Here is a 13,540-nt window from a genome sequence, read left to right on the forward strand (position 1 = left end):
GGAGCGTGTGGGTTCTGATATTTGTTTCCCTTACCTTCATTGCTTGATTTTGCTTGCGAGAAAATGTCACTCATAGTTGTTGAATGTCATTCATGATTACACTGAAATTATGAAAATGTCACACATGGCAATCTGAAACCTTGGCAGCTATACAGATGTCTCTGTGTCTGTGCGTTTTCAGGGTGGGGCATAGGGTGGGGCTGGTGACCAATGCCATACAGTCATGCGCATTACGCAGCAGCGCAATTAAAAGTGCGCATGACGAGTGAGGTGAGGCATCCCAGGACCCAGCCAGACTACTGAGAAAGGCCGTCACTGTGCGGTGCCCCCGGCACATAATTTAATTATTACTAGCCCCTGCCTGGCTAGCTTTGCCTTTGCCTTCTTCTGCTGCCTGCTTGTGCCTGCCACTGAAGCTGCAGGCCAGGCCTCAGGTGAGTCTGTCCCAGCCGAGGCAGGAGTGGTCCGTGGTGGCGAAGAGTCTTAGTGGTTGGGTGGGGTGGCCTATGATGCCATCCGCAGCTTCTTCCTCTTGAGCCCCTGCACGCCTATTCTTTCTACCCCTTTAAATCCCCATCTCCTTAAACCCTTTATCCCTGTAGCCCCACTCACTTAAAACATTTTTTCACCCCCTTAAGTCCTCCATTCCCTCTGTAGTCTCTGCAGCCTCACCCCCACCTCATACAATGATGGCCTTAGATCAGGTATCTAGGCCACTCCATATGTGAGTCCCTGTGGAGTCCTTAACACTAGGGGGCTACTCGCGAGGAGAACGGGGAATCCTCACATTGGCAGCCTGTGCAAGCATGTGTATCATGATGAAGGAAGCTCTGCCTTCCGTGCCTTCTTAAGATGGCGGATCTAGGGAATGGGCTACCTGGTATGCCTACTTCTAGGATACCAGTGCCGGTACTGCTGGGACTTAAAGCAGCCACCCCAGAACAGTGCAAAAACAACAGGTGATGCATAGAATGCAGAACAATGTCATACATTCACCCCAGTACAGAGATCTGGGCCTAAATCCATTGTTTTTTTGCTCACCATGCCATTTCAGTTTGGACCCAGCTATATGCAAAACAGTCTTGACCCTGTGCCCCATGGGAACAGTCCAGCCCGAACTGCCAAGCCAGGTCCTCCCTGAACTGGAAACAAGCATCCAAGAACCGGTTTCGGGCTTTCAGCCCTCATCAGCCTGGATAGCTTGATTCCAGTGGCATGGAGAGCACGGGACTCACGTCTGAACATACCCGTCCCACTCGGGGTGACAAATGCAAAAACAACAGGTGATGGACAGAATGCAGAACAATGTCATACATTCACCCCAGTAGAGAGATCTGGGTCTAAATCCATCGTTTTTTTGCTCATCATGCCATTCCAGTTTGGACCCAGCCATATGCAAATCAGTCTTGACCCTGTGCCCCATGGGAACAGTTCAGCCCCAACTGCCAAGCCAGTTCCTCCCTGGACTGGAAACTAGCATCCAAGGACAGGTTTCGGGCTTTCAACCCTCATCAGCCTGGATAGCTTGATTCCAGTGGCATGGAGAGCACAGGACTGATGGCGGCTGAAATACCAGAAACCGGTCCCAGGATGCTTGTTTCCGGTCCAGGGAAGACATGGCTTTGGCAGTTCGGGCTGGACTGTTCCCATGAGGCACAGGGTCAGACTGATTTGCATATGCCCATGTCTGAACTGGGGTGGCGGAGTGAGCTAAAGATTGGTGATGGATTAAACCCAGATAAGTTGACTGGGTGTGAGTGTTTGATTTGCTCAAACGCTCCGTCCATCATTCCCTTTTGAATCACCACTTCGGAATAGGGCACCGCGTTGACCCAGGGCTTTGCCCACTACCAGGTTTGCAGCAGTGCTTAATTTGCAGAAAAATAAGTACCAGGGCTGTCATCAGGAGGACACTGCACCTTGCACCACACATTGCCCCTGCCAACACGGCCAATGATAGTGACAGCACAAGTACTAACTTTCACACGCTTACAAGTGCATTCTATTTATATTTGCTGTTCGAAGTATGCATAGATAAGTGCTGAAAATACTGTTTTATGTGACTGCTTATTTTTGTCAATGGGGAAAAGTGGTAAGTGGTGGGCCGTTCCGCTGTGGGGGGGGGGGAGGGGCTCATTGTTCTTTTCAGGGGGGTCCCCTCAAGTTTCGTTATATCCACTGCTGCATTCGTGACCCATCTGCCCTCGTAATTTCAGCATTGCAAAGACTTGAATTAGAAATAAGAGGACCACCTGGCCTTTGTGCCGGCTCTGGTATGAGCTTCTTGTGTGTTCTGCATATTGCTCTTGTGATCTGTCTTCTGTAAGTAAATTAGGCCGGCTCAGGAAGCTCTTGTAGACCGGAGATTACATGAACTGTCAATATAGCAAAACTATTCTAAGAAGAATGCTTCTCATCTTCCCTCGGCAACTGCACCATCCGTCCTACTTCGGGGGAGCAATAGATTACATTTCCGGTTCTTTTCTGAACATGTTATAAAAGGGTGATGTTTATCATTTAGCCCATAAAATGCATTTATTCCGTTAGCTCACATTATATGATCACGTTTCTTCGAACCCTTAGACATCGACGGATTATAAAAATCTTTATTCACAAAACCTCGATATCTTCGTGCCACTAGTTCAGTATATTTATAGTGAATGAGTCATCGTGGTCCCTTCTGATTGGCTGCAAATGAAACACCCCTGGGGCTGCCAGTCAATTACAGTGGGGGCTCTCTGCTCCATTCACAGATTTATGAGGCTGCACACAGCGAGCAATTCATTCAGAGAAGTTCATTCATAAAAACGGCAGCAGCCTCGAAATCGCCATTGCCTTCAGGACGTGCGTGAGGACGGTGAGGCTGAGGGGGAAAACGCCGAGACTCCCCCGCAGACCGGCGAGAGTCTCTTTGGAGCGATTCCGTCGAGGCTAAAGAGTCCAGGGTGCCTCGTACCTAAATCCATCACTGAGCATCCTTCGAGGCTGCAGACGGAATTCTGCACGATGAATCTATAACCAGCTCCGCTGATCCGCTCTTCATTCAGATTATCCATTCATGTCCATTTCAGACAGAGCAATGCCTTGACAGCACCTGGAGGGGCTGCGTCCGGTCATCACCTGCACCGCTCACCTGAAAGGCAGCCCCGGGCTCTGCTGGGCGAACCCCTTCCACGCGTCTGTTTCGCTGTTTCACGTCGGCGATCAGCGGTGTCGACGTAATTCTTCCGGCAGCGGAGTTCCCAGAAGAGGATGCTGCTGACGGAAGCGCCTGGCTGGTTGTCACCGCGGTGGTGTCCTGGGACTCGCCAACAGCTCGTTCTCCAAATGACACCACAGCTAGTGTCTTCCTAACCGGTTTTGTTGGGCTGATTTCCTCGATTATTAGATATAAACCCTTTGCGTTGCCCGAATCCTCATAAATAATTGAATGCCATTCGGCGGGGGAATCCCTGTTTATTCTTGCTGTGCGGACGCGCTCACCCATGCTCTGGTTTGGGCGCGAGAAGAGAAGCACTTTATGGCAGAAGGCCCTTTAAGAGAATCCGAAGGCTATGAGAGAAAGCGACCTGCATCCTTCGAGTGGACACTCCGGGCACCTGGGACCTTTCAGATACCCCGGGATGCTTCACAGGACCAAATACAGCCGCTTTCGGAATGACTCCGTGACATCCTTAGAGGATGGCCGTCAGAGCGCGCCTCTTCGTGTCAAGGGCTCGCGCCTCCCCCCTCCTCCCTCCTTGTCACGGAGTTTGCCTACAGAGGATGTCACCCTGGTGGCCCAGGACAGCTCGACCACCTTCTGCACTCTCATTCCCAAGATGGCAAATATCAAATTGTCAAACCCTGCCAGCCTGCTCGGGCTCCGACATTTTTCGCTGGGGTCGAAAGAAGTGCCAAAGGTAAAACTCTCGGAGAGCACGCCAGCCAGCCCTGTTTCCACAGAGGTCGGCTTTAGTAGTTATATGTCTTCCTCTCCGCGGCAGGAGCAGGACATACTGGGGAAGCCTCTGGACGACGTTGTGCTCATGGGCCTAGAGGAGCCGATGTCTCCAAAGACCCCCGGCAAGAGCCTTCTCTCCAGCGGCGACAGCTTCATGGAGACTGACACCAGCTACTCTGTGCGGGTAAGTTATCTTCAGGCTTGTCACTTACAGGATGGCCCCCAAGCTCGCTGCTTTAAAGCCAGGTCATACAACAACGTTTGTTCTTATTTTTTGCTTAAGCTGAGAAAATGCTTTTACTTTCAAGTAAAGTTCATTTTAATAATTAAGTCAGCATATGGGACCTCGACAATAACTGCCTAATTTTGCATAACTTTTTTTGCATACCTCCTCATAGCACCAGTGATTCCGGACAAGCAAAAATATAAAGTGAATGGTGTCACTAACAAATGAGTCTGGCAAATGGGTTCAAATGATAGATGTAGGCAGTTGCAGCTGTACATAAGTAGTATGTTGTCCTAGTCATAACTATGTAAACATGCCATGCTGCACGTGACACCATTGGCCTCATTACGATGTCGGTCGGCAAGGCTCCGAACAACATTTGTATTTTCTTAACCCATGTCGAAGCCCATGTTTCCGACCGACTCAGAAACATTTCCGACCAACTGATTACAATAGAAGGTACCCATTCGTTCTTTCCGATTCGGTTCTAACCGGCATTCAAAGACTCCGACTGATGCATTACGATCTCAGATTCGGACAGACTTTCCGAATCGGTCTTCCCGACCTGGCACAGCTGTCGGAAACTGACTTTCGGCTGTAGCAGGCCCCCTTTCACCCTGAGGCCTCCGGTTGTAGCCTGTGGGGGCATCCAAGGGGCCCCCTATAAAACTATGCACAGTGTGGCAAGCAGCATAGGGTGCCTGCGAGAGGATGAAAGCCTTTTTTCAATGGGAGCCTGTGTTGTCGGTCGGATCGCAGGCTCCCATTAAAATCAATGGGAGACTTTCTGAACGGTGTTTGGTACCATAGTAATCGGTCAGTCGGATTCGCTGAATACGAGTCGGTCGGAACCAATTCCAAAAAGGTGTCGGGCGGATTGCTTTCCAACCGACATTGTAATGAGGCCTCAAATTATTCGTAAGCACTAAAAATTTTATGAGCAGTCAAACCCAAGTTTTAAGCCGCCAGTTTTTTTCGCACTATTCCTCATGTCTTGTTTTTCCTTGGATAAATTAAAAATGGTAGTTGGTTGATAAGAACATACCTTTAGGAAGGGGATGCCCCTGGAACCTGAATTCCTGACTGTTAAGGACCACAAAGATCTCCCCCATAGACGCATGAATCAACCAAGCTACCACATCTGAATCCCCCTTGTCCCTAATAAACATGTTGCTTTCCACATGTGCAGCCTAATGCTTAAGATGTATTGTGTACTGTTTCACTCTGGGGCCCAGTGCAATCAAATGTCTATTAGTTGCCAAAAGACAAATTCATGATTGCTAGTTCTCCATACAAAGAAAGATTTGGGTGAACCCTTTATCCGTTGATTCATGTAGGTCTGACTGATCACTTCTGATAAAGTTTCACTCTCCAGGTTGTTTTTGTGCTGTTCCAACACTGGTTGAGTAGCATGTCTGTTCGATTGCACCATGCAGGATTGGCGAGCCTTGGTTATCTCAGAAGATCACTCCATCAAGGAGATCACAGCCTTGGAAGGAGAGACACTTCATTAAAGCATGTGTTCTGTGCATGACGTTTCCAGGGTTTATAGTCTTGCTTCCAATGGCCTGCTGGCACTTCGTCTAATGTATCGCAGGAGATGGCCTGAGTCTGTTGTTCGAAAGCATCATCAGTGTTGTATGCAGGAGGTTCCCAGCTTGCTGCCATTGACTGTGGAGAGGTGATAAGTAGAAACAATCTTTGTTTTTGGTTACATAAAGGACCATTCTCACTAAAGCAGTGCTCTTCATATTTATTCTGCAGTGTATTAATAATCTCTAATATGGTAGACTCCTATGTATTCAGATTTTGCACAAGACCGTTTCACTGATATTCTTTTTTTGTGACATTTGCACAAGGGAATTAGTTTATACATAAGGATTGTTAAATGTTGATCAGCTTCACCCTAACGTAAAACAGTAAATTAATTCTCGACCTACTTGTATTCCTTATTTCAAGGCACCTGAAAGGACTGTGAGTCATTTAACCATTCATTGCCATCAATACGTTATCTTTGCTTAAACGTCTGAATTGTTTCTTACCAGTTCTTATACAATGGCTTGCTGTGTAGACTAGGTCTGGGTATTGAACAGGAAGTTTTCTGAACCTGCAGTGAACTCTCCAGTTACCCCTGGCATGACTAATCATTATTGTAATTCTTATATTTCCGTTGTGGGTCCATCTATCAGTCACCAGTGACCTCGGGGAGAGGCTCAGTGCAGTAGACATTGACCATGCCACGCTACTAGGTTTCCACGGGTTCATAGACTAGAATTGGAATGCCATGAACTTGCTACTGTTAAGAACATATTGTTCCCTAGCAAGCAATCACTGCTGCACACAGGTTTCTCTCTAAAAGTTAATTGATTTTCAAAGTATATATGGTTTCTCAGCCAGTTCGCTGCTGTTGAAAGCAGGCTATTCTCTGCCAGCTCGTTGCTGTTGAAACAGGTTGTTCTCTACCATCTCATTGCTGTTCAAAACAGGCTATTTTCTGCCAGCTCGTTGCTGTTGAAACAGGTTGTTCTCTGCCAGCTCGTTGTTGTTGAAAATAGGTTGCTTTCTGCGAGCTCATTGCTGTTGAAAATAGGTTGTTTATTGCCAACTCATTGCTGTTGAAAACAGGTGGTTTTCTGCCAGCTCATTGCTGTTGAAAACAGGTTGTTTATTGCCAGCTCATTGCTGTTGAAAATAGGTTGTTTATTGCCAACTCCTTGCTGTTGAAAACAGGTGGTTTTCTGCCAGCTCATTGCTGTTGAAAACAGGTTGTTTTCTGCCAGCTGACTGCTGTTGAGAACAGGTTGTTCTCTGCCAGCTCGTTGCTGTTGAAACAGGTTGTTCTCTACCATCTCATTGCTGTTGAAAACAGGCTGTTTTCTGCCAGCTCATTGCTGTTGAAAATAGGTTGTTTTCTGCCAGCTCATTGCTGTTGAAAACAGGCTGTTTTCTGCCAGCTCACTTCTGTTGAAAATATGATATTCTCTGCCAGCTCATTGCTGTTGAAAATATGCTGTTTTCTGTCAGCTCGTTGCTGTTGAAAACAGATTGTTCTCTGCCAGCTCGTTGCTGTTGAAAACAGATTGTTCTCTGCCAGCTCGTTGCTGTTGAAAATAGGTTGTTTTCTGCAAGCTCATTGCTGTTGAAAAAAGGTTGTTTCCTGCCAGCTCATTGCTGTTGAAAACCTGTTTTCTGCCAGCTCATTGCTGTTGAAAACAGGTTGTTTTCTGCCATCTCATTGCTTTTGAAAACAGGTTGTTCTCAGCCAGCTCATTGCTGTTGTCTATGCCAGCTCATTGCTGGTGAAAACAGGTTGTTTTCTGCCATCTCATTGCTGTTGAAAACACGGTGTTCTCTGCCAGCTCATTGCAGTTGAAAACAGGTTGTTCTCTGCCATCTTGTTGCTGTTGAAAACAGGCTGTTTTCTGCAAGCTCACTGCTGTTGAAAATATGCTGTTCTCTGCCTGCTCGTCTCTGTTGAAAACAGGTTGTTCTCAGCCCGCTCATTGCTGTTGAAAACAGGTTGTTCTATGCCAGTTCATTGCTGTTGAAAACAGGTTGTTTTCTGCCAGCTCATTGCAGTTGAAAACAGGTTGTTATCTGATAACTCATTGCAGTTGAAAACAGGTTGTTTTCTGCAAGCTCCCTGCTGTTGAAAACAGGTTGTTATCTGATAGCTCATTGCTGTTGAAAACAGGTTGTTCTCTGCCATCTCGTTGCTGTTGAAAACAGGCTGTTTTCTACCAGCTCACTGCTGTTGAAAATACGCTGTTCTCTGCCAGCTCGTTGCTGTTCCCTGCCAGCTCATTGCTGTTGAAAACAGGTTGTTCTCTGCCATCTTGTTGCTGTTAAAAACAGGTTGTTCTATGTCAGCTCATTGCTGTTGAAAACAGGTTGTTCTCTGCCATCTTGTTGCTGTTGAAAACAGGTTGTTCTCTGCCATCTTGTTGCTGTTGAAAACAGGTTGTTCTATGTCAGCTCATTGCTGTTGAAAACAGGTTGTTCTCTGCCATCTTGTTGCTGTTGAGAACAGGTTGTTCTCTGCCAGCTCGTTGCTGTTGAAACAGGTTATTCAATGCCAGCCCATTGCTTTTGAAACAGGTTGTTCTCTACCATCTCATTGCTGTTGAAAACAGGCTGTTTTCGGCCAGCTCGTTGCTGTTGAAACAGGTTGTTCTCTGCCAGCTCATTGCTGTTGAAAATAGGTTGTTTATTGCCAGCTCATTGCTGTAGAAAACAGGTTGTTTTCTGCCAGCTCACTGCTGTTGAGAACAGGTTGTTCTCTGCCAGCTCGTTGCTGTTGAAACAGGTTGTTCTTTACCATCTCATTGCTGTTGAAAACAGGCTGTTTTCTGCCAGCTCATTGCTGTTGAAAACAGGCTGTTTTCTGCCAGCTCATTGCTGTTAAAAATAGGTTGTTTTCTGCCAGCTCATTGCTGTTGAAAACAGGCTGTTTTCTGCCAGCTCACTTCTGTTGAAAATATGATATTCTCTGCCAGCTCATTGCTGTTTTGAAAATATGCTGTTTTCTGCCAGCTCGTTGCTGTTGAAAACAGATTGTTTTCTGCCAGCTCGTTGCTGTTGAAAACAGGTTGTTCTCTGCCAGCTCGTTGCTGTTGAAAATAGGTTGTTTTCTGCAAGCTCATTGCTGTTGAAAAAAGGTTGTTTCCTGCCAGCTCATTGCTGTTAAAAACAGGTTGTTTTCTGCCATCTCATTGCTTTTGAAAACAGGTTGTTTTCAGCCAGCTCATTATTGTTGAAAACAGGTTGTTCGATGCCAGCTTATTGCTGTTGAAAACAGGTTGTTTTCTGCCATCTCATTGCTGTTGAAAACACGGTGTTCTCTGCCAGCTCATTGCAGTTGAAAACAGGTTGTTCTCTGCCATCCTGTTGCTGTTGAAAACAGGCTGTTTTCTGCAAGCTCACTGCTGTTGAAAATACGCTGTTCTCTGCCAGCTCGTTGCTGTTCCCTGCCAGCTCGTTGCTGTTGAAAACAGATTGTTCTCTGCCAGCTCGTTGCTGTTGAAAACAGATTGTTCTCTGCCAGCTCGTTGCTGTTGAAAATAGGTTGTTTTCTGCAAGCTCATTGCTGTTGAAAAAAGGTTGTTTCCTGCCAGCTCATTGCTGTTGAAAACCTGTTTTCTGCCAGCTCATTGCTGTTGAAAACAGGTTGTTTTCTGCCATCTCATTGCTTTTGAAAACAGGTTGTTCTCAGCCAGCTCATTGCTGTTGTCTATGCCAGCTCATTGCTGGTGAAAACAGGTTGTTTTCTGCCATCTCATTGCTGTTGAAAACACGGTGTTCTCTGCCAGCTCATTGCAGTTGAAAACAGGTTGTTCTCTGCCATCTTGTTGCTGTTGAAAACAGGCTGTTTTCTGCAAGCTCACTGCTGTTGAAAATATGCTGTTCTCTGCCTGCTCGTTTCTGTTGAAAACAGGTTGTTCTCAGCCCGCTCATTGCTGTTGAAAACAGGTTGTTCTATGCCAGTTCATTGCTGTTGAAAACAGGTTGTTTTCTGCCAGCTCATTGCAGTTGAAAACAGGTTGTTATCTGATAACTCATTGCAGTTGAAAACAGGTTGTTTTCTGCAAGCTCCCTGCTGTTGAAAACAGGTTGTTATCTGATAGCTCATTGCTGTTGAAAACAGGTTGTTCTCTGCCATCTCGTTGCTGTTGAAAACAGGCTGTTTTCTACCAGCTCACTGCTGTTGAAAATACGCTGTTCTCTGCCAGCTCGTTGCTGTTCCCTGCCAGCTCATTGCTGTTGAAAACAGGTTGTTCTCTGCCATCTTGTTGCTGTTGAAAACAGGTTGTTCTATGTCAGCTCATTGCTGTTGAAAACAGGTTGTTCTCTGCCATCTTGTTGCTGTTGCAAACACGTTGTTCTATGTCAGCTCATTGCTGTTGAAACAGGTTGTTCTCTACCATCTCATTGCTGGTAAAAACAGGCCATTTTCTGCCAGCTCACTGCTCTTGAAAATATGATATTCTCTGCCAGCTCATTGCTGTTGAAAATATGCTGTTTTCTGCTAGCTCGTTGCTGTTGAAAAGATGTTGTTTCTGCCAGCTCGTTGCTGTTGAAAACAGGTTGTTCTCTGCCATCTTGTTGCTGTTGAAAACAGGTTGTTCTATGCCAGCTCATTGCTGTTTAAACAGGTTGTTTTCTGCCAGCTCATTGCTGTTGAAACAGGTTGTTCTCTACCATCTCATTGCCGTTGAAAACAGGCTGTTTTATGCCAGCTCACTGCTGTTGAAAACACGTTGTTATCTGATAGCTCCTTGCTGTTGAAAACAGGTTGTTCTCTGCCATCTCGTTGCTGTTGAAAACAGGCTGTTTTCTACCAGCTCACTGCTTTTGAAAATACGCTGTTCTCTACCAGCTCGTTGCTGTTCCCTGCCAGCTCATTGCTGTTGAAAACAGGTTGTTCTCTTCCATCTTGTTGCTGTTGAAAACAGGTTGTTCTATGTCAGCTCATTGCTGTTGAAACAGGTTGTTTTCGGCCAGCTCATTGCTGTTGAAACAGGTTGATCTCTACCATCTCATTGCTGTTGAAACAGGCTGTTTTCTGCCAGCTCATTGCTGTTGAAAACAGGTTGTTCTCTGCCATCTTGTTGCTGTTGAAAACAGGTTGTTCTATGTCAGCTCATTGCTGTTGAAACAGGTTGTTCTCTACCATCTCATTGCTGGTGAAAATAGGCCATTTTCTGCCAGCTCACTGCTCTTGAAAATATGATATTCTCTGCCAGCTCATTGATGTTGAAAATATGCTGTTTTCTGCCAGCTCGTTGTTGTTGAAAATAGGTTGCTTTCTGTGAGCTCATTGCTGTTGAAAATAGGTTATTTATTGCCAACTCATTGCTGTTGAAAACAGGTGGTTTTCTGCCAGCTCATTGCTGTTGAAATAGGTTGTTCTCTACCATCTCATTGCTGGTGAAAACAGGCTATTTTCTGCCAGCTCACTGCTCTTGAAAATATGATATTCTCTGCCAGCTCATTGCTGTTGAAAATATGCTGTTTTCTGCTAGCTCGTTGCTGTTGAAAAGATGTTGTTTCTGCCATCTCGTTGCTGTTGAAAACAGGCTGTTTTCTACCAGCTCACTGCTGTTGCAGGTTGTTCTCTGCCATCTTGTTGCTGTTAAAAACAGGTTGTTCTATGTCCGCTCATTGCTGTTGAAAACGTGTTGTTCTCTGCCATCTTGTTGCTGTTGAAAACAGGTTGTTCTATGTCAGCTCATTGCTGTTGAAACAGGTTGTTCTCTACCATCTCATTGCTGGTAAAAACAGGCCATTTTCTGCCAGCTCACTGCTCTTGAAAATATGATATTCTCTGCCAGCTCATTGCTGTTGAAAATATGCTGTTTTCTGCTAGCTCGTTGCTGTTGAAAAGATGTTCTTTCTGCCAGCTCGTTGCTGTTGAAAACAGGTTGTTCTCTGCCATCTTGTTGCTGTTGAAAACAGGTTGTTTTATGCCAGCTCATTGCTGTTGAAACAGGTTGTTTTCTGCCAGCTCATTGCTGTTGAAAACAGGTTGTTCTCTGCCATCTCGTTGCTGTTGAAAACAGGCTGTTTTCTACCACCTCACTGCTTTTGAAAATACGCTGTTCTCTGCCAGCTCGTTGCTGTTCCCTGCCAGCTCATTGCTGTTGAAAACAGGTTGTTCTCTGCCATCTTGTTGCTGTTGAAAACAGGTTGTTCTATGTCAGCTCATTGCTGTTGAAACAGGTTGTTTTCTGCCAGCTCATTGCTGTTTAAACAGGTTGTTCTCTACCATCTCATTGCTGTTGAAACAGGCTGTTTTCTGCCAGCTCATTGCTGTTGAAACAGGTTGTTCTCTACCATCTCATTGCTGGTGAAAACAGGCCATTTTCTGCCAGCTCACTGCTCTTGAAAATATGATATTCTCTGCCAGCTCATTGCTGTTGAAAATATGCTGTTTTCTGCCAGCTCGTTGTTGTTGAAAATAGGTTGCTTTCTGTGAGCTCATTGCTGTTGAAAATAGGTTGGTTATTGCCAACTCATTGCTGTTGAAAACAGGTTGTTTTCTGCCAGCTCATTGCTGTTGAAACAGGTTGTTCTCTACCATCTCATTGCTGTTGAAAACAGGCTGTTTTATGCCAGCTCACTGCTGTTGAAAACAGGTTGTTATCTGATAGCTCATTGCTGTTGAAAACAGGTTGTTCTCTGCCATCTCGTTGCTGTTGAAAACAGGTTGTTCTCTGCCATCTCGTTGCTGTTGAAAACAGGCTGTTTTCTACCAGCTCACTGCTTTTGAAAATACGCTGTTCTCTGCCAGCTCGTTGCTGTTCCCTGCCAGCTCATTGCTGTTGAAAACAGGTTGTTCTCTGCCATCTTGTTGCTGTTGAAAACAGGTTGTTCTATGTCAGCTCATTGCTGTTGAAACAGGTTGTTTTCTGCCAGCTCATTGCTATTGAAACAGGTTGTTCTCTACCATCTCATTGCTGTTGAAACAGGCTGTTTTCTGCCAGCTCATTGCTGTTGAAACAGGTTGTTCTCTACCATCTCATTGCTGTTGAAACAGGCTGTTCTCTACCATCTCCTTGCTGGCGAAAACAGGCCATTTTCTGCCAGCTCACTGCTCTTGAAAATATGATATTCTCTGCCAGCTCATTGCTGTTGAAAATATGCTGTTTTCTGCCAGCTCGTTGTTGTTGAAAATAGGTTGCTTTCTGTGAGCTCATTGCTGTTGAAAACAGGTTGTTCTCTGCCAGCTCATTGCAGTTGAAAACAAGTTGTTTTCTGCAAGCTCATTGCTGTTGAAAACAGGTTGTTATTTGCCAGCTCATTGCTGTTGAAAACAGGTTGTTCTCTGCCAGCTCGTTGCTGTTGAAAACAGGCTGTTCTCTGCCAGCTCATTACTGTTGAAAACAACTTGTTCTCTGCCAGCTCATTGCTGTTGAAAACAACTTGTTCTCTGCCAGCTCATTGCTGTTGAAAACAACTAGTTCTCATCCAGCTCATTACTGTTGAGAAGAGGATATTCTCTATGGCCCATTGCAGTTGAACATTGTTTTTAAACAACAAATTCAAGGGACTACTTTCTTTTGTCTGACAAGTGATAACTTGTCTGTTCTACAGGTCGTGTGTCCTCAGTGGTTTTTAATATCAGGAAAATCTCAAACGTATATACAAGCTTTACATATTTTACATACTTGGTACTTATTAGCACAAGAACACTGTATTATTAAATACAGTATACATTTCAGCAGGCAAAAATGGATCTGACTGATGGCCAGTGCTTGAAATGGAAAAATAGAAGTGTGGATACTCTGTACCAGAGCGCCTGCTTGTTTCTGAGAAGTGCTGGTACTCTCCAATTAAATGTATTACATTTCTCTGGAGAAGTGCCGGTACTC

General features: G+C 45.4%; 1 protein-coding gene across 1 annotated transcript in view; it reads left to right on the forward strand.

Moving 5' to 3' along the window:
- Positions 1-3,420: 3,420 nt before the first annotated feature.
- The window catches only part of SHC4 (SHC adaptor protein 4), a 349,519-nt gene continuing 339,399 nt past the window's right edge, over positions 3,421-13,540 (forward strand). The window contains exon 1 of the mRNA XM_086958275.1: positions 3,421-4,127. Coding sequence (XP_086814401.1) covers positions 3,555-4,127 — 573 coding nt within the window. The 5' untranslated portion in view covers positions 3,421-3,554. The remainder of the gene's footprint in view (positions 4,128-13,540) is intronic.

This window comes from Lissotriton vulgaris, chromosome 2_1 (genome assembly GCF_964263255.1).
Source record: "Lissotriton vulgaris chromosome 2_1, aLisVul1.2, whole genome shotgun sequence".
NCBI lineage: Eukaryota > Metazoa > Chordata > Amphibia > Caudata > Salamandridae > Lissotriton > Lissotriton vulgaris.